The sequence below is a fragment of the Agelaius tricolor genome, unplaced genomic scaffold (genome assembly GCF_023055355.1).
Source record: "Agelaius tricolor isolate 1412-34295 unplaced genomic scaffold, bAgeTri1.0.p SCAF_2, whole genome shotgun sequence".
Lineage (NCBI taxonomy): Eukaryota > Metazoa > Chordata > Aves > Passeriformes > Icteridae > Agelaius > Agelaius tricolor.
This window is the reverse complement of record NW_027269262.1, coordinates 3,786,667-3,808,398: the sequence shown is the minus strand read 5'-3', so window position 1 is coordinate 3,808,398 and position 21,732 is coordinate 3,786,667. Positions and strand designations below refer to the sequence as shown.

The 21,732-nt window shown below is 36.5% G+C and overlaps 1 protein-coding gene across 1 annotated transcript; it reads right to left on the bottom strand.

The window, feature by feature from the left end:
• Window positions 1–6,843: 6,843 nt before the first annotated feature.
• Window positions 6,844–12,990, bottom strand: PRL (prolactin). Its single transcript, XM_071448642.1, has 5 exons — window positions 12,766–12,990; window positions 11,080–11,261; window positions 10,584–10,691; window positions 8,974–9,153; window positions 6,844–7,035 (listed from the first exon to the last, which is right to left on the bottom strand). The coding sequence occupies exons 1-5, from the start codon at window positions 12,800–12,802 to the stop codon at window positions 6,844–6,846; spliced, it is 699 nt and encodes a 232-aa protein (XP_071304743.1). The 5' UTR covers window positions 12,803–12,990.
• Window positions 12,991–21,732: the final 8,742 nt, after the last annotated feature.

The window sequence follows — 21,732 nt, the reverse complement described above, 5'->3', positions numbered from 1 at the left end:
GCTGGAGCACCTCTCTATGAAAAAAGGCTGTGAAAGCTGGAGCTGTTTAGCCTGAAGAAGAGAAAGTTCCATACTGATTGACAACAATAAGAGAACTTATTATTGTCAATCAGTATATAAACAGAGTGTCTTCTCCTGTTGTGACAAGGGACAACAGTTTTAGACTGGAAGAGGGTAGATTTAGAACAAATAAAAGGAGGAAAATTTAAAACTAGGGCGGTGAGATGCTGAAACATTGCTTAGAGAAGCCATAGACGCTCCATTATCACAAGTGTTCAAGGTCAGGTTGAATGAGGCATTGAGCAACCTGATCTAGAGAATTTCCCAGTCCACCCTAGGGGAGGTTGACAAGATGATCCTTCCAACCCAGACCATTTAGTGATTCTACGATTCAGTGCCTGCTTTGGAGGTGTTTCTTGACCATCTCTCCAAACATGAAGTACATGCACTACTATTCTACAGCTTTGCTCTGCTCTTTGCCCCAGTGAGATTTATGCCATGACAAAAAAATATATTAGGCCAAGCAAGTATTCATAATCTCTTTGATAAAAAGGCTATACCAGTTATGGCATGGCTTGATATTAAGGTGATGTGCACAGTATAAATAATTACACACGTACCCTTTCCCTCTCACAGCAGTAGCGTAGCTTTTTTTAAATTTCAGAGTTATGACATGCACAGGAAGGGTTTTCTAGAGGACCAAAAGCATCTTGTGAAGCAGTGCTATTATCTAAGACTGTATTAAAAGCTTCAAGACTTATTTTGGTATTAGTCTCTTTGTCTTATATTCCTCTAAGCATTTCTTTCACTTAGATGGAATCTCAAGTGAAAATAAAAATAAATGGGTATCCTAACCTTCTTGAAAACCATTTCTGATCCTTTTGCTTTCCATTTTTTATGGTGCCATACATCAAAAGCTAATCTCTCAATAAACTCAGCCTGTGCATTGCACTTTCTTCCATCACATGGCCCTTGAGAGAGCATGAGAGTATTTGCTAATACCATGAGGTATTTTCTAGTACGAGATGATAAAGAACAGAATCCTTTTTTTTTCTCACTTTTATGCAACAAGGACACAGAAGAACAAATTCCTTGCAAATAACACAAAAAACCACTTTAAAGAAATGCTGAGCTGCTTATTGCATTAACATTGACATGAGGACCCATGGTCTCTATCGCATGGGCCTCATAAAGATGCCATGCAAATCCAATCAATTCAAGTACCTTTTGTCATATAAGTTATAGTACATGTGCTGTAGATCCAGGATGTTGGAACATCCAAAAGATTCTGAGGCTTTAGTTAGGCTTGGATAATCATCAAAAGCTTGGAAAGTTTTTTGTGTTATATGAACTATTTTTATCCGTGAAATCAGGCTGGAAATCTCCCAAGACTGGGTCCTGGGGAAGATTATTGTTATTTCAATCATCTGGCTAAAGAAAGAGACTATTGTCATGTGTGATTATTGGCCTAATCCTGCAAACCATGCACAATGGTTTCAAACATGAAGTCAGTAAAGGTAAGCACATTAATATCTATATATATATTCCAGGAGCTATTTCTACTTTAGCAAAAGAGTGAAAACACTGGCAGAGACACAAGCTAATGTTGTGTACCACACTTTCCTACTTGTTAGAATTATAAATAAACAGAGCAGGGCCTTGTTGGGAAGGGATCCTTTTTTCTTCTGCCTTAGCATACAGTAACAGTGAGTTGGTTGATGAGTGTGGGTCTAGAAATTCTGGTAATAATGTTAAATATATAGTATTCTTATTTGACACTGCTGGAGGGAGGTACTCATCTTGATAGAGAAAAACACTCCATTATTGAATGGGAATATTTTTAGAGTTAGTTATTTAGTGCATGAATCAAGTCCTATTCATTGAAGGCACATGCATGTTGCCCAGTCAGTGTTTGCAGACTCCTCTGCAAGATGTGGTATATGGTTCAGCTTCTTTGATATACTAGAGTGAGTGCTCTCAGCATTTTGATGACTCACACTGTCACTTGTGAATTAATAAGTGATCCGAGCTCTTCAGTGTAATGAACCCTATCATTTATTAAAAAAGGGAAAACTGTTCCCGTAATTAGTGTGATGATGTTTGATAAGAAAATTCTGTTTTTGAGGGACTATTATTATTAAATATTGTCAGTAAATACTGTTCATTTTTATGCTTGGTGAAGCACTTTCTGGTAGCTGACTTGATGAAATTTAGTGAAAAATTTGTGGTAAAAGTGTTCTTTAAGAAATTTTGTCTGCTATATTATAATTTTTAAAATATTAAAATATTGAGAATTTTGAAAAGGTGGGAATTTGCAGAAAAGGGTTCTGTCCGAGACGTCTTCCTAAACCCCAGAATGTTAGCATGGGATTTGTGGATGATTGAAAGGGCATGAAAAAGAATTAGTAACAATGTAAGAAACATGGTCTTTTACTTCCCTCAATGCACATTAAAATTGTAGATTGGAAGGTGGGCTCTGTATCCTTCAAAATGACCTTGCGTTTTTTGTATGTTCCAAAAGTCAAATGGGACAACTCTCTGAATTCTTATTTTTTTTCATCAAAAATAAGGACAGTTTTTACTGTTTTCACTGTATGGAAAAAAAGATATAATTCAGAGGACATTAAGGTGCCATTGCTTGTCTGTTTTTATTTACTCCCCATAGCTGAATGTGGGAAAGGAAACAAAAAATCACCATGAAAAGATGTAATTGAAAAAAATTTTCTTAGTATTTAGTTATGGGGGATATATCCAAATACAGCTTTAAAATGCCAATAATAATAAATATTGTTAGAATGCTATCTGGTAATCATTGAATTGTTTGGAGGAAAAAAAGTTGGAAAACCATGGCTGACACTTCTACTGTTTTCCAAGACTGATGTTGAATTTAGCCTCATTCCTTAAGATGGAAATGAACATGAAAAATTTCAAAAGAGCATCATTACATTTCATGTTGGTTTTAAACCCTTTTTAGTGCTTAATATAAACCTGTGTGTAGTCAATCTTAAATTTCAGTTGAATTGAGCATTGAGGCTCAACATCAGATTTCAAGATTTAGCAAAGTGATTTACAAGTCATTAAAAGGTTGTGACAGAAATAGTCATATATGTTAACAGCTTTACAGATCAGCAAACCCGGTAGTTTCAGTGAGAATGTGTATGCCTGTGATGTTATTCCCATGCATGGTTGTATGACTGGATTTTTTTTAGTGTATGGATCTATACATAAGTATGATTACTGAGTTTACATTTCTGACATAATTGGTTGCTTGTATAAATTTCATTTATAATAAGCAGACTCTGTTTAAAATGTAGCCCCCAGAGAATTTCTGTTGTTCAGAAATTAAATTTAGATGATGTGTGGTTTTTACACTGTGAATCCCTTGTTATTAGAATTGTGGATTTTATTTGAAGTTATATTATAAAGGTCAACTCTATTGTACAGATGAGTTGCTATGCTATAGACAAAACACTGGAGGTTTTTTGTAGGAACTCAAATGAAAAAGAGGAAAAAAAAAAAAAGGATGATAGAAAGATTATCACATTATTAGTTAAGCAGCAGATTCCAAATGACACATACTGTCAATAAAATCTTCCCTTACTGGCTTTAAATCATCCTCAAAATATTCTGTTTGCCACAGTGGTTACCTATCATCCTAGAGTCTAGAAACACACATGAATAGCAAGTCAAATTTCTATTTTGTGGATCTATGCTGCACTGTTGAGTTCAGTGATAAATGCTCTCAGTGAGCAAAAATTGGCTTAAACTTCCTACCATTTAGACTTCATGTCACAAAGTGTTATCTTAAATTTAGTGCCATCTATGGGAGTGTGAATATGACTTCAAAAGAGGATAGAACCTATATTTTGGCTAAATGGACCTTACCTTTCCATTCCTGTCACCATGCAATCTTAAATGAATAGAAGTAAAGATAAGAACAAATTTTTAAATATGGCCAATTTGGGCATTGAATAAATAATTAGAAAACTAGGTGTTTTGTGAAGTAGCCAGAATTTAATACACTTGGAAAAAGTGCTCATAGATATCAGTTTCTTTTACTTAGAAAGAGCATGCTTGTTTTCAGTTCAGTTTTATATAATATAAGAGTTTGGCTATGTAATTTCTTGTTGGACAAAAGACAATAGTTTCTCAGGACTTACAAACACATGCTAATTAACAAAAAGTTAGAATCATAGAGTCATAGAAATAGACTGGTTTGGAAGGGCCCTTAAAGATCATCTTTATCTAAAGAGGCCATCCCCTTGTGGTCAGGGATACTTTTTGCTTGACCAGGTTGCTTAGAGACAGCCTGGCCTTGAGCACTGCCAAGGATGGGTCATTGCCCACATCTCTGGGCAACCTGTGCCAGTACCTCACCACCATCACAGTGAGACATTTTTCTTAGTATCTATCTATTAATATTAAGGTAAGTATGTGTTTTTCCTACCATCAGCTCTAAGAAATAGATTTTCAATTGAATTGCGGCTTGAACATTCAGGGTCTGAACGGTATGTCCATGTTCACAGGTAGGTGTAGCTCCGAATGTGTTCATGGGCTTCTATGTCTCTCTGTCTCTGTTACAGCTGTGATGACTCAGAATATTAACCAGATCACTTTTTAATGCTACTTTAGTTAAGCAGCTGCAAAACAGATAGCTTTTCAGTTCTTTAGATTCTTTTTTTTGTCATCCTCTTGTATCTTTCCTTATGAAATTAAAAAAACTCATTATTGTGCTAAAATAGGCTATATAAAGCCAGTGCATGCAAGTTTTAAACAGTTGCTTTAGCACTGTAATTTTTAAGCAGTTAATGAAAGTCATTGTTTTAGATCTAGTCATATAAGTGTAAAATTATGAATGTCTACCCTATTAATCAAGTTGCTTTTGAATTCTAGAGATTCTGAGGTAGGAGTTTGCTCAGTGAGGCATAATTGTTTTTCCAGCTCAATACAGACTAGTCCCATTATTCATGTTTTCTTTTCAATAAGAACTCACACTGTAATTCTAAGCACTTATGATAATTACAAAGGACATATTTTCTTTTTCTTTTTTTTCCTTTCCTTTAAAATGCTTCTTTTTCCCCCTTCCATTGGCATTATAACAAAAAACAGAATATTAAAACCATTTTAAATTCTAGTTGGGACACTTGCATTTTGCCAGGCAAATTTTACCCATTCTCTTCCTTGACTGTGCTGTACAGCTGTGTGTTGTTAAACTGCTGTTTCATACGCCCCAGGTTTTGTGCATTTCAGAGCTTAAGAAATATGTCAATTGTGCCTGACCTACAAGGAATTTGCTTACTGTAAAGGTGATTTTTTATAGATTAAAATTGGGCTTAGTGTATACTTATCCAGAGAAAGCCTGAGGCAATCAATGATTGAAAACAAGAAGAGATTAAGAGGCCATTATATGTATATATACACAATTAGAAATGCAAGTATCATCGTGTTCTTGGAGAAATGGCTAAAATGAGACCTTCCTAGCCGTTGGTATTGTCTAATCTCTTACATCATTACCAATTATGGCTGTGCTTATTCTGCTATGGTAATGAAAGGTTCAGCCCTCAAACCCATCTTCTCTGGTGCTTCACTCTTCCTCTGAGCTGGCTCCAACCTGGAGCAATGCAGCATGTTGTCTAGTGGGAAGACCACTAACTCCAGGAAGAGCTGATTTGAAATTCACACTGTTTGCTGAAACTGTGTGATGAAGCCAAGGCTGAGTTTATTTATTGCATACAAAGACAACATAAAGGTGTGGTCTACGGTCAATGGCTTCTGTTGCAATTTGGCTTCTTACTTCCTGTGTGACTGTAAGCCAGATTTTTTTCAAAAGTAGTCAATTGTTTTGATATTTACAAATTTTCAATGTGAACCATAGTGTTTTCAAATGAGTGCCCTAAAAACTTTTTGACTCAGCCCAAAGTGAATGGAGACACATTGGGTTTAGCACAAAAGACACCTCAGCTCAGCTGGTGCCTTTTTATGGCTTCAAAATTCTCCAACTGCAACCACCACATTGCTTGGGAGGAATGTGAAAGGTAGATGGCTATGATATGAATGCCGATCATTGCCTTTTGAAACCTAATGAAACCAGTTGGTTCTTTTGCTCTCAGATAGTTACCTCAAATATAATGAACCTTCCCTTGGAAATGCCTTTTCTCATCAGTAGAGATGTAAATATATCTGTATCTCTGTCCTTAAAATACTGGATGTGTCTTCTCTCTCCGTGAATTGCATGGGGAATCAAAGGCTGTGTTAGCCAGGTTGGATTTCTTAACCTTCCTCTCCCCTGTGCTGACAGATTTTGTACCGAGTAAAAGAGTTGATAAAAGCAGACTGGATTTCAGACAAAAATTTCACTTTAGGGTAGTTTGGTGTGATTAATCTGCCTTTTTATGTCCCTGCTTTTTGTTTCCTCCCTTTTTGGAGAGGGTGTAAAGACCAATGCAAGTAAGAAATCCTGTCATCAGTAACTGGAGATTGAGATCCCAAAAGAGAAGCTACTGTTAAAGGTATACACAGTGCCATCTATTTTTTATTCACTGATATCACCCAGTGTTACATTCTTCTGGATTTGAGAAGATTTTTATTTGCATCTGCATCCTGTTTATCACTGAAATGCTGCAAGGGGGGGAGATTAAACAGAAAAGTATATTCTTGTCATACAAGTGGTTGGTAATATTTTAAAGCACCAACACATGCTAATTGTTGCAGCCAGAATTCATACAAACACTCTTGAAAGTTACAGATGATACAGATTCTGCACAGTGTGTGATTTTCATAAAGTGAAAAAGCATCAAGAACACACGATGAATGACTCCAGTATGTGATCAGACCCATGACTACTCAACAGTTGTTGTCGTGGATTAGGCGGCACTTCAAAACCTTGAGATAGTTGTCGATTTTGTGGGAATCTCGGCGGAGGCAGTGCAGCAGGTTGTAAAAGGCAAAGAGTCTGGAGTCTTCATCAGCAAGCTGCAGGGATGGAAGTCCATCCCACGGAGTGTAAATCTCATTTTCGACCTCCCCAGAGTGAACCTAAATACACAAAGTGGTATTAACAGTAAATGATAGTGAGCCTGATTGGATGTAGAAGGCAGAATTTAAAATACTGTCCTTGAAGAATGTTAGTGTATGGCTTCTAACGTGCTTTCTGTTCAGGCTCACATTATTCTGTACAACGTTCTATATCTTCATCCAGATTTTGAATGAATTTTTCAGATTTTTCAGTTTATTTTCCTAAAACATGTGAAAAGCATAACTGTCTCAGTAGTGTTTTAAGAGAGCTAGTGTATTAACCAGTATTCAAGGAAACCTGACTTTGCAGAAAAATCAATCCTTCCTTCATGCTTGGACTCATCAGGGACATCTCTCTTTGGCTCCCTCCACCTTCAAAACTTTGTTAAAACTCGTTCTTTGAAGTTGCTCGTGTGCAACAAACAGATTAGTCTCAGCCCTTATCAGAAAAATCTCTCAATAATACATACTCAGAAGTAGTGGCTCCATCAAAAAAAAAAAAAAGCTGAGTGATACAATGACTTCTAATGTTAGAAAACTACATGTGGGAACACATGTAGTGAGTTAGGATCTGAGGTGAAGACTAGTTTAGGTCTCCTTGTTTGAAGACAATCATTAATTTTCTCTTATCACATAGATCTACCTTTCATAGCAGGAAGGAAGTCTGTGCCTATTGATTCTTGTGCACCATTCTTATTTCACACAAGTCATGCTTTGAAAAGACATATAGGAGAGTATCTGTGGAACTGCTATCATTCAGTTTAAGCAAAAGGCAAAAAAAAAAATAGACCCACTATGACTTAAAAATATGGTTTGACACTAATGAATGAGCCAATCTTATCTCTTTCTGTAAATAATGTGAATGAGAAGGTGGTGACAGGGCAACTGGAGCAGCACCTGACTTCTTATTCTTATCTTGGACCCTCAGCTGTGCTCTTTTTACACATGGATGTGTGATAGAGATGTATTTGATTACACTGATAAATGTATTTGTAGCCTGGATGGTATAAGGTTTCTGAGTGAAGAGACACCTAACTGAAAGAGAGACCTTGAGTGATCTAGTGGAAAGTGGTGGATACAGTGATGGTGACACTCTTTGTGCTGTTCAGCTGCTCAGAGCAGTGAACTCAGAACCTCTTGTCAACATCTAACTCACTGACAGAATGATAAATTCACCGACTAACCGAGGCCCCTTTAAAAATAAACAAGCGAGAGCTGGCTTTGTTCAGGAAAGCTTTCAATCAATTAGTGGCAACAAGAGCTATTCAAGTATGGGTTTTGTAAGACAACAGCCTTGTTGTCTAAACTCACAAGTATAGGGGGAGCCAAGTCAGACACAGAGTCCAGAGGAATCAGTGTGGCGTGAAAAGAGAAATGAAAGATATCAAGGTTACTTTGCCACATCTTTGCAATAGCCCAGACTCACAGAGCTGTTTTAAACACAGTATCTGTTTCCAAGACCTCTGCATAATACCTATTTGTATACAGATCCATATAAATATGCTGAAACACACACATACACATACCCACCCACACACACACACATACATATATTATATATGTATATAGAATATATATATTATATATATATATATAAATAAATATATGCATATGGGAAAAATGGGGATGTATCCTTAAACAATCAGGACTGCAGATTGAAAATTCTCAGAGACAGAATGACCATAGCCAGTCCTGATAATTACACCTTACCCTGAAGCATAACTGGGAGGGTCATGGGTTATTCTATGACAATCATATCACATTGTCTCTTTATAAATTGCAAGTTAGCAGAAGAAATCTGAAAGAAGAAAGCTGAAAAGATCTCAGACTCAACTACTTTGTCTCCCTTTTTTATCTTCACATCTATTGCTTCCTTTTATATTCCAGGTAGGGAGAGCCTATCAGTGTACGTGTCTTCCTTAAAGCAATTGGCTGGAAGGGTGTTAAGGACTGACTTACCCGTCCAACTATTTTCTCCATTCCTTCTAGGAGTCGCTTGTTTTGTTCTTCAATCTCCACAGCCTTCCAGAGAATGGTTTCTGGAGCTTCTTTGATTCTTTGTACTTCAGAGGCCAAGTGGATCAGGGGATCATTCCAGGAGCGCAGAACTCCCAGAATTAAATTCAGTAGGTCTTCATGCTGCACACCCATAGTAAGGGAAGGTGATTAAAAGAAGAAAGCTAATTCTGGTAAAATTAGAAGGCATTTAGAGCACTGTCGTCAGACATTGTGATTTAGGAACTTATTCCAGGATCTATCAGAAATGTGGCCTATAACCCTGTCTTAGATACCTCTGTGCAATTGCATTTTCGAAGTTTGCCATTGGTGTCATCACATTTTACAATATTTGTGTGAGCCATTCTGCAGTGGAAAATATAATTTGAATACTCTCAGCATTAAAAACTAGCAAGCATAACTATGTCTCATCTCTGTGAAAGGAAACCCAGAGCTCCTTATCTGATTTTTGATGAATGTTTTAAAATCCACTGATTATTTATATATATATATATTTTTTTAATTTAGTATTGACTGGAAGGTCCACATTATGGTAAACCACCAAATAGCTTTTATTACCTCTACATAACTCATCTGTCCTCCCTTTTGAACAACAGTGCTTCCAGCAGTAGCTCTCTGGTTTTAAAAATTGTCCTTTTTTGTGGGCAATAGGAATTCATCAAGCCTACAGTTAAGATCGTGGCAGTATTAAACCTTTTCTTCTTTCCTAGATGCACAACCCAGGGCTGTGAATTCTATTGCTCCCACAAGAGTTTCTTAATGACACACTAAGAAGCTGGTGATACTGTGAAATTATGAAGATATCACCACCACCATGAAACTCATAGAGATTTTGCTCTGGAACAGCCCCATTTTTAAAGCTCTGCTTATTTTTTTCTCCAGAGAATTTTCAAATGATATCTGTGAGGGTAGACTGAATGAGATCATCTTCACTAAACTTTACAATTATTATATATTATGTAGGTATGCAGCGTGTTTCTATTTACACATATTTTGCAGATTTTCACACTAGAGTCTTTGTATTTGGTTGATGATATGACCACTTTAGCCCACTGGTAACAGAAAGAATATCTATTCAATGTTTTTTTAGTAATGCCACTGTTTGGAGTTACTGGAAAACTCTTTACCTCTGTCTATATACAGCAATGTGTTCTTATGCTTGTAAATACATTAGCTGTGTATAAGATGTTTTAAGAGAATGTTTAAAGGTTGTAGTGTTCTCAGCACTGCACAAACACGGTAACTGGCATTGCTCCATGAGGTTGTATTTTAATTGGAATTAAGACACAGTAGCATACAGGAAAAGGAATGGATGATGAAAGTCACTGGTACTTATATGTGCTGTATGGTTTGTGACTTAGTATCTGCAAATGTTAAATCAACTTTGGCTTTTTGGTGCTTTCCTCTTCCTGGCTTTTTAATTCTGATTGAGTTGATCTCCCTCTCACTCTGAAAGACTGAGTACGATGTAAATCTCTCACTATTCTGCAACCCTCCTTCCCTGCCTTCCCCTGCTCTGTCTTACACTGAATTACACTGGAAGTGGGACTTACATGAATCTGCTGAGCCTGCTCCTTATCTTCAGGAGTGGTTAAGGACGCAGTGTGGCAGCTGTTGACAGCTTTTGCAATGAAACCCCGGCCCTGGGCATAGCGTTCATCCTGCAGATCAGCATGGACAGGTGTTATTAAGACAGAAAAGAAAGAGCTTCAGCTCAAACACTGTGCTAGCTAATCGTTGTTCCATAGCTTTTATCACTGCTTTTATGCTGTAAAGGTCAAAAGTTTCTGGTGAGTCTCTAGAGTGGAACTGGCACCCAGCAAAAACAAATGCTCCACAGATGAAGAATGATGGAAAAATGGCATCTTTTAATAGAAGTTCTGGGGATCTTAGCAACATTCAGGACTATATACCAATTTGGTCACCATTGGGACTTTCACCAGACAGCAGTCATACTTGTTTACTTATTATATGTTAACATATGTTTGTGATTAAAAAATATTAAATTGCAATTTTATATTTTCTTGCTCTCAGGAAAAGACTACTTACAAATTCATTGAACATTTCCGAAGAGAGATAGTGAATGTAGTGTGAAAGTTTAACTGCTCGCTCAAAAAGCTCTTCAAGGGAAAGCTGGCAATTGACAGATCCATTGGGGCAGATTGGCATAGAGGTCACTCCTTCCTTTGTCAGAAGCATGTGGGACACCAGAAGGGCTGCCAGCAACAAACCTGTTCAAGTTTAAAACATGGTGAAATGGGCACACATTGACTTGCAGGTGTATTTAGAAGCAGCTGTCAGAGGCAGATGCTGGGTGATTTGGGTTGTGCTGTCACACGGCTCAGAGTACCCTCCGTGCTGGTTGCTCCAGCAGTTCAGGACAGGCACACTGTAATTCTATAATTCTTTTATCCTTCCTCCCCTCTATCATGCTGATGGTATAGCAGAGCCAGTTACAGAGTTTGAGGAGACATGGTAATCTGTGTTGCAGTGTACAGTGTATTCTGAAGTCTCTTACTACGTGTCTGGCTTTATAACAGAGTCATAAACAGAAGAAAAAACAAATCAAACTTCTTCTTCACAGTGCAAATATAGATACATATTTATATTTACACAGATATATAAGTTTGGAAAATAGATTGTTCTTTTTTTTGTTCTTTCTTTCTTTCTTTCTTTCTTTCTTTCTTTCTTTCTTTCTTTCTTTCTTTCTTCTTTTTTTTTATCTGTCCCTCCTCCTCGTCCCAGACGTCCTTTTCTTCTTGCAAACATTTGGAGTTAAAATTAATTTTTGTGGGAGGGTGGTTAGGTCACTCTTAAGGCTGTGATTGTCCTGGGAATTCCTTCAAAAGATTTCCAGCAGCTGTGCTTCTTTGCTCTTTAGAGTTTAACCCTAAGTTTCCTACTTCTAAGAAATCAGTGACAGTTTTTGTCTTTTCTCCTGAGCTTCTGAAACTCATATAGAGGACTTCTCATTATCTAAAGCATCTGCTTAAAGCTTCTCATGTTAACTTAGCAGAGTTAAGTTTTTTGTTCAGTGAAATAAAATATACAGAGAAAAGCAATGGCAAATAATTAAAATTTCTGGTAAATGAATGTACCTGTTCTGAGACTTTTACTTCTGGAAATTGACGTATTACCTATATTGGTTGACTAGACTTATTTAAAATGCTCAATGAAAGTGTGCTTCATAAATCAGCAAAACTATCCCTAAGGATGTCACATGATAAATTTCTTTCTAGGTCTACATTAAAAAAAAGGTGGATTTACACAATAACGAAGTAAGCTCTCCTCCTCCCCCATAAGCAAGGTACATGCTGGATGCTGCATTTAGGAAAGTACTCTAAGGAATAGCTTTGTGAAAACCTGAGACTTGTTGGCTTGGAAAGTCGATGAACATTTTGAAAAAATTAATTTCAAAATTACCTCATCACCTCTAGATTTGTGGGTAATGACATCTAGTCATAACCTTCTGAGTGGTGCAGCAAACCAGTCCAGATCCAAACTTTCACATGCAGGTGTGACACCCCTCAAGCCAATTTTTTTGTGACACCACCCAATGCACAGGAACTCTTAGAAGACAAAAGGCATCAAGCTCCTTTCTTCAGGTTTTGCCCTTTCTGGAAAATTATGTGGCTGGAAGACCTCAGTTTTTAGATCTGTTACATTTCATATGCTTCCTAATTCAGTCGAAATGGAAAGAAGTATAAAAATTAATGGTGAATGTCAAAATCTTACCTTTCAGTGAAGCCCCCCTGGTGTTCATGGTCGGCATCCTGGATGATGACTTTCTCTATCAGAAAGACACCTCAATGCTTGCTGCTATTCTCCACACATACCACTTTTATATACACCATCCAGGGTCCATTTTGCATACATTCAGCAGGTTGTGGAGTTTGCCTCGATAATTACAAACATCAAATTGCCTTTCTTCCACATTCATATTCACTATTTTTTGGTTCTTTTTTTTTTTTTTTAATTTTAGCTGTGAGGGGGAATTTCATTAATAAGTTGAGCTGTGGGATCCCAAGTATGATTGAATGAAGAGATTGCCAATATTTTGCCCTTAATGAGGTGAAAATGCCATTGATCTTGGAAATCTCCAGTTCTGAGACATATATTCTCAATCTTTCTAGCCTGCTGTTCCCACTCCCCATGATAGTCTTCTCACCTGTCCTTCTTGCTTCAGCCATCTAAGCTTGCTTACATGAAAATTCTGGCTATTTGTGGGAGGCAAACAGTAGTTTACAATATCCTCATTGAGAGAAATAGCATAAATTGAGCAGAAATTTATCCAGAGTAAAGGGAACTGAGGCTCCTGGAAAGACAGGTCACTCTCTGTAAGATTGTAGATATGACAGTCATGGTCAGCTAAAAAATATATTACACAGCACAAATCTTGGTATAATTGATCCTCTGTCTGAGAGATGTTTAGAGAAATAGGCTGAGTTTTTATATTAAATAAAGGAAAAATTTAGAAGAATCGAAGAGGTAGAATCGAATTACTGCTTAATCTGAAATGTCTCATGAATAAGTTAGCATTGTTTAGAAAAACAAACCCAACCTCTACAAAACCATGAAATTATTTTCTATAGTCAAAAACCCTCTGCATAAAAGATGGGCATTTCCACCACATGCAAAACGTGCTGTCGTCAGCAGTGAGGTTTGTTCTCGGTTCTGATGCATCTGTGGTAAGCTGCAAACCAGCCTGAGCAGGTTGGCCCTGTTTTCTTCTTCTGTGAGGCTCATCTGCATGAATATGTTAGCAAATATATAACCTTTCATCTGTTTTTCAGGTCCATTTACCCACGGAGAAACTTTCCAAATTAGATGGTCATGATGAATAAGGTATACAGTGTTAATGAATTTTCTTGCCTTTAGACAACTTGTTCCATACCTGTGGAATGGGTATACATGCAACCCAGAATCCTTCATTATTTCAGGATTCTTGAAGTAATGATGAACAAGGGAGAAGAAAGGCTAAGCATTTAGGGAAGGCATTCCTTGGGAAACAAGATACTTCAGCAATAAAGCAGAACCAGCAACAGATGGTCTACCTTTGCTAAATTCTAGGATTTTTGCTAGAACAGTTTGTTCTGCTTAGAGGCTGCACCTTTACTGGAGATTCAGGTTCTGCTGAGTAAATGAAGCAGTTGTTGTCTGCAGCAGGAAAAGTGGCAGTTTGATGAAGGCAGTAATATTAGAATGGAGCCGCAGCAAAAACTCTAGCACGGATGGTAGAAAAAAGTGCTGTCTTCTAAACTGTGGTTAATGTCTTATGAGCTTGATTTAATTCAGCTTCATTTGAAAACCTGCCCCAATAAGATTACGGGTGAGACTGAAAAAACCTGGTATCTTACATTAGAAGAGTCCTGTGAATTAGATGAACGAACAGTTCTCAACCCACCTGTTGCTCTTTCATTCACTAATCTCATTTTCTTGGCATTTTGAGGGTTTGGTGGTGGGGCCAAAATAAGGCACTGAGTTAATTAATACTGGGGACTAGATAATAAAGGCAACAGGTAAGCTCCCTAGTCTGTCTTTCTGTTTTTGGACACGGAGGCTTCTCTGAGGCCTGATGGCATCAGCTGAAGTCAATATCCTCATATGACTTAGCTTGGAGGATAAGCTGCCTCTTGCTGTGTAAAAGTAGACAAGCACCTTAAATGTAGATTACAAGAGAGTGGTTTATTTGAAATCACTGCATGATGTTTTATTTAAAATATCCTACCACAAAATTATACAATTTAATTTTCTCTTGCACCTTTCATCCTCAAATACTCTCCAAACATGAATGGATTAAAATTGTCAGCAATCAAGAATCATAGGCTGGAGAGAAGACACTCTCTATAAAATAGATAAGTATAAAGGTGAAGTTCTTTTACCAGGTGTGAGAACTGACATAGAGGTTAAGTTTATTTGTGTCTGCACAGGAAGTCTTGAGGGAAAAAATAAAATAAAATTCCTGATTCCCAGACCTGCACTTTAAGTGAAGAACATAATTTCCTCCTAGTACTAAAGATGAAAAAAAAAGAGGAGAGAAAGAAGAAAGAAAAGAGAGGAAGAGTTACAATAACCAGAAATAAATAGATTAAAATGTTAATTTTCTTTTATAAATTAGGAATTTTGTCCTATTTAAAAGCTGAATAAAAACTTGAAAGTAGCTGAAGTAGCTGGAAATGCTTCCTCTGCCTTTTTAAAGTGACCTGGCTTTATATGCTCCAAAGACATAGAATATGGCATCCCATTGTCTCTGATTATTCTCTGAATCGTGGAAAGGAAGTTCATTCTAGCCCCCAATAACCACCTAACTGCCTAATTTTAACAACAACTCAAGACAGCAATGTAGCTAGCTGGACAGTTACCATTACTGAGGAAAAAGCGGAACTACAAAGCAGAGCTCTGGTTAGCAGCATGTTTCCATCTCCCTTGGTCTTCTACTTCTGCCTTAGAAATATATTATTGTTTTAAAATTATCACATTCCTTTTATCTTCAAGGTCTTTCCTGGAAAGAAAATGAGTAGTTGTTACCACTCAGTGTAAACAATATACCAAAAGCAGGACTTACTATAGGCAGACTTTATTATATAGCTTTTAACTCATTATTCATGCTTCATAGGCATTACATGTGATGTATCAATATTACAGACAACATCTAGTGCTTGTTTCTCAATAGCCTTATCTTTTCATCTCATATCAGGTTGCAAACCATGAATTAGTCTGTGGCATCTTGATTAAGAACTATTGATCAGTACTGGAAGATCAAATATTCCAATTACATTTTACTTTAGTTAAAGTTTTTGAGATATGCAAAGTCTTGTGTCTGATTGATGGCTAATGCAGAAAAATGAAAAATCTTTTCTAATAGAATAGCTCTTCGCAGAATACTTAAGTAGTTTAATTGAAGATTGGTAATATCACTTGATTTTGACTTTTACTTACTTAGAAGTATCTGTCTTTATTAACAGAACATTAGTTGATGCAGAAGTTTGAAATATCAAAGTTTGGTTATGTTTTTAAAAGATGATCCCCAAGTGCAGATCATGCAAAGATGAAATGTTCTTAAAAATATTCCTGTATGTGATCTAAATAATTAACTTTTTGGATACACATTAAAAAAAAAAAAAAAGGTTTGTGTGTTTTTGTGTTTTTGCATTCTTGTTTTGTACATGCAATGAGAAATACAAAGAAAGTCAAAGCCCCTCTGTAATTAAATCTGGCAAAGGATATCAAGAACAAGAAGGGCTTTTTCAAATACATGAATAACAAAGGAAAGCTAAGGATAATGTGGGCCTGTTACCAAATGGAAGGGACACCCTGGTAACAGAGGATGCAGAGAAGGCAGAACTGCTGAATGCTGCCTTTGCACTGGGACAAGACCAGCCTGCAGGAATCTCTGACCTGGGAGACCAGGGTAGAGGGCTGCTGGAAGGAACACTTTCCCTTGATCAGGAGGATTGGGTTGGAGAACACCCAGGCAAACTTGATATCCTCCATGGGCCATGATGTCCATGGGCCCTGCTAGGATTTATCCACAAGTGCTGAGAGAGTTGATGGACACCATAGCAAGGCCACTCACAATCACCTTTGAAAATCGGTGGCACTCAGTAGAGGTGCCTGAGGACTAAAAAAAGGAAATGTCATTCTGATTTCCAAAAAGGACAAGTAAGAGGACCCAGGGAACTACTAGACAGTCACCCTCACCTCAATCCCTGGAAAGGCAATGGAGTGCCCATTCTGGGGGCCATCTTTGTCCATATGGAGGACAAGAATGTCTTTCTTTTATAGAATATTTGCTAAATTATCCTGTCTATTTAGTGGTTGGCTTTGAAAAGTTGCAAAACTGTTTTATTTGGATCAACCCCAAATGTGCTCCTCAGATCACATTAAATTTTCATAAAATCATAAAACTGTGGAATGGTTTGGAAGGGACCTTAAAGTTCATCTTGTTCCAAAGCCCCTGCCATGGAGTGGGGCACCTTTCACTAAACCAGGTTGCTCAAAGCCCCATCCAAATTTGTGGAAAATATATTTGGAAGAAGAAAATAAACAGAATATTTAGAGAGTTTTAAATGAAAAATATTTTGTCTTTTATGATTGCTCCCTTTAAGGTCCATGAAACTTTTATGAAGAATTTAAGAACATGATTTTCTAGGATGCTGTTAAACAAGGGCTCTTTCTTCTCCCATCTTCTTCATTTAGGGAACAGGAGAATTTTAAAAGCATTCTTTCCAAATGTTTGTCTCAGCAAAACCAGCAAAATGGGGATTGAGTCCTTTCTCAGTGTGCTCTCTGCATGCAGGCTGGTAAAAAATAGATAAGAACATAAGGGAAAATAACTCCATATGGAGAAAAAAAAAGGTGGAAATATTTGGGAGATTTTTGGTTTACTTTTAATTCACATACTAATGTGGTTTCATAAAATTTCAGAAGCAGACATAAAAATAAAATGGCAAAGCATGTTTTAAAAATAATGGATCACCATTGCCACTATGATGCCATACATCTAAGTACACCATGAAATATTAAGTGTGAATCCCAAGCAGAATTCCAGCTAATGATAGCAAAATCCCAGGGGACATTGCAAAGAATGGAGTAAAAGCTGGCTAGTGTATATTGTTCTTGATACTTGTAGTTTGAAGCCTGTAACTCAGTGCTCACTAATGCTGTATCTGTATATTATCGAATAACTTGGCAGTATAAATTTGATATGAATCACACATAACTGCATTGTGGCACTTCAGCTGAATTATCAGGAGACCACGTTATGGTACTTGTTCTGGCCTGACACTTGACACCAGATTTATCTGGCTCTTGGAGGTCAGATGATAAGGATCTGACATCTGCTAGGACAGAGATGCACTACAAAACTTTTTGTATGAATATGAAGTGGCAGACTGAGCCCTTGCTGGCTCAACATTTAATGTCTTGTGGTTGCAATATTATTTATCCAATACCTTAAACCCAATTTTCCTTTTTCAGAGGTGAAAACAAGAGATTTTGAAAGTGAAGGTGAGTCTCCAGCCTCCAAAAAAATCTTTAGAGTGGGTTCTTGCGACCATTGCTGTATCATTGATGTTTTGACTAGTTGTGACAGCTACCCAATTTGAGGTTTGTTCTGTTTGTTCTGGGGTGGTGGAATAACCTCTTGCACCATAGCTGGACTCATTTCCAAAGATGTGAGATACAGCCCAGTCCGAATGAGGAAGTATGTAAATATTTGCACACTTTGACTTATAAGATATTGCTATAAAAAGATCACTGCTTTAGTTCTTACTTAGCCTCAAGAAAAAGTGCCCTTGATTCTGAGGCATGTTGAACATCAGAACTCCAAAGACTGAAGATCTAGTGAATTAAATAATTCCTGTGGTTTTTGCTTGTTTTCCCATATATTAGCTTTTATGTAGGATTTGTTTCCCCTGACAATGTTCAGCTATAATCATAGCTACAATATGCTACAATCAGGTTATTTTCCATAAGGTCCAGATTTCAGCTAATAATTCTTCAAGATAAAGTAGAATGAGTTGCAAGATTTTACTCAGGGTAGACACGCCACAGTGGAATTCACTGGTGGGCTGGAATTTTATTGGTATTGGTTTTAGTGTTATATTTGCGTAACACACTTCTAATAAAAAGTAATAAACAGTAAAATTACCACTAGAAGACTGGAATTTTCCTGCCAGTGAGAGGGGAATAGGAGAAATAGAGCTTGGTTTCAATATTTGCATATTTTTAATTCTATGGATAAATGCATCACTGGAAAAATATTTTCTTAAGTGCTTTGTGGAACTAGAGTCTGTAAAAGTAAGAGGATTGTTTTTTCTATTGCAAATACATTGAAAAGAGCACTGAAGTGTGTACAGAGATTTTGAGTACACTTGAATAGGAAGGTATTTCCCGAGATTGTGGTAAGCATGCTTCTGTTTTAGCATGCAGTGTTTGATTTTAGTAATGGATAGTAACACAAAATGGCAAATGGCAGTTTTTTCCTGTCCTTTAGAAGTGCATTTTGTGAAGATGCCTTTTTCCTCCTGATTTGAAATGCATATGAAATGCTCATTGGTCCAATAATTTCTGATATATATGTCAGGATTGAATGGAGAGTAAAAGGTCAGCAGAATTTTTCTTGGGGAGTGGGGTATTAGCTGAAAGCAAAATAACAGACAGAGATCTATGCTGAATTTGCTTCTTTGGGAGGATCTTACTTTTAGCTGTGCATTTATCAGAGGAAGGAATGCATATTACTGCTCAAAATCCTCTGTTTCATAATGGAATGGAAATAATATTGAAACAATGTGACCTTTACTTGCTTGTCTTTAAGGAAGCATTCAACATCAGAGTTTTCTCTGAGTGATTTCAAAACCTATCACATTTTCTTTTCTTCATGCCTTTGCTTCGGTCTCTAAACATAATACATAAAAAAACCCCAAATATACAAACCCCAGCAAACCCTGAAGGGATGAGGTATATTTGTATTGGGCATCTCCTATCCCACAGGAAATTTAGAGCCTCAAATCTTAGGATCTCAGTAGAATATTTTTTCTATTCCATCTCATTTAAAAAATATTTTAGTTAAGCTTTACATACTTATTGAATGCAGGCTAGAAATTAATATTGACATAGATTTTTTTGAAAGACATGTGAAATTATTTTAGTAAAATGCATTCACCTACTTCCTAAAATTGTTTTGTTTGAGGGAACAGAGAGAAAGTAGTTATCCAGTGACTATATATTTTGTGCTGTTAAAAGAAATTCTGTTACAAGGTACAAAATGCATGGAAATTCATATAGATATTTATAGCAGGCACAGGCCATGGTATGTTCTTTGCAGAGGTTGTCATCTATTCCAGGGTGTCTGGCAGGGTTTGCTTATAACTTCAAAACTTATAGCTGATGACTATATTGGACATGAAGAAATAAAGCAAAGAAAAAATAAATTATTGTCAATAAAAGTGAAAACAGATGAAACTTTAAAGGAAACATTTTAAAACAGAAATAGAAAAAAATATAAACAAGAAAACTTTTTGGGAGCAGACATTTCTAACCAGTTCTTAAAAGGTCAGATACATTGAATTGCACACCTGCAGCATATTTTTATAAATAAAATTCATTATTTAAAAATTCATTAAAAAAATATTGAAGGTGACTTTCTGTTAAATCTCTTCTCTAATGAATATATTTGCATATAATCACAGCTTTTCTCCTTTAGTGCTTTCTTACTCATTTCCGAAGTCCTCAGTCAGTAACCTGATCTGGTGGGATTTGCCAAGCTGAGGCCAAAGTCACCATGGAAATGTCATGACACTGCCATTTTCGGAAGTGCCTAGTCATTGTGAGTGGCTGACATGGTGCAGCTTCGTGGCTGGGCAGGTGTAGGAGCACCAAATAAACTGTGCAAAACTTGTTTCATTGGCCATGGATTTTTGTGTAAACAGGAAGAAGTATAGGAATTGTTGCCTGTTTTGTCTATGTATTTTATTTAAGCATTTGAAGTGTGATTATAAAACCATTATTTGAGTTACTCTTCAAAGACAGCTCTTCCCAAGGCTCAAAGGCTTTTTCATATTGTTACAGTCTTCCTTGGGAAAAAATTTAAAAAACGCAACAGCAACCCAATAGGAGGGAATGGAGTGGAGTTCAGCACAATCTTTGCATCACTTTCTCCTTACAGATTTCCTGATTTGGCTGTGGTTTCAAGGCTTGGGGCTAATATTCCCTGTGAGGCATATTTCAGGAGTGTTTGTCTTTATAGCTGTGAAACACATCATATTACTCCACCTTCTAGACACCAGAAAAGATAAAAATTTTGTAGTGAATAAAATTATCTTGTTTGTATCATTTATAAAAGTGAATATGGTAGACAGAAGTAGTTAATTAAAAAAAATGTATATACTAAAAGTAATTCTAACTAAAGGACTGAAGTTTTATTCAAACTATGATATTCTTTCCTTTAAAAAAAAAACAGCAACCCAACACAAATTCTGTACAAAAATTCTGCTTTTCTGAGCATGTATATTGTTAACCTCCTTAAATTTATGAATTCTTAACCAATTTTTTTAACCAAAAAGCGCAGGAGTGACCTGTATCAAAATAGTACATTTTTATATTAATTTTGATGTGAGGGACACAACCATAATATTAAATATTTCTAATATACCCTAAATCTTATAATAAAAAAAATATTTCAGTAATATATAGGAGAAATATGTAGCCAGGTTACAATTAATGATGATGGAAGAACAGAATACCTCGGATTTTTTGAATATTTATTTCTCATCTTTATAACATTGAAACAAAAGGGTATTTCATGTTGGCTTGCAAAATTAAAAGAGTGTGGTATGAGTTTGCAGCACATTTTGCCATTATGGCTCTTGAGTTCATGTGTAGACATATCCTGTAGCTGGATCCATTATTTGCACATGGCTGTGAGCTGATGATTCCAAATAATTAAATGGGGATAAAAAGACAGCATGAGTTTTTTTTTTCAGTTTACACCAGACTTGTTCTGGAGAAAAAATCGTCTTTAGGTAAATCAGCTAATGTAACTCGAATATTCTTCCTGTTGTAGTCAGTTTATCTTCCACAAAACCTTCTTTCCTACATTGGTCATAAATCAGTGGCTGTTAAAAAAAACAATAAAGAAAATACAAGCAAACAAGCAAAAACCCAAATCCTTCTCATTTTAAACAGTGTCAGTAGAAACAG

Coding starts and splice junctions, on each gene's coding strand:
- PRL (XM_071448642.1), bottom strand. CDS start 12,802: ATGCCGACCATGAACACCAGGGGGGCTTCACTGAAAG. Junction 10,692..11,079: donor CGGAAATGTTCAATGAATTT/GTAAGTAGTCTT, acceptor GCTGATCTGCAG/GATGAACGCTATGCCCAGGG. Junction 9,154..10,583: donor AGCAGGCTCAGCAGATTCAT/GTAAGTCCCACT, acceptor ATGGGTGTGCAG/CATGAAGACCTACTGAATTT.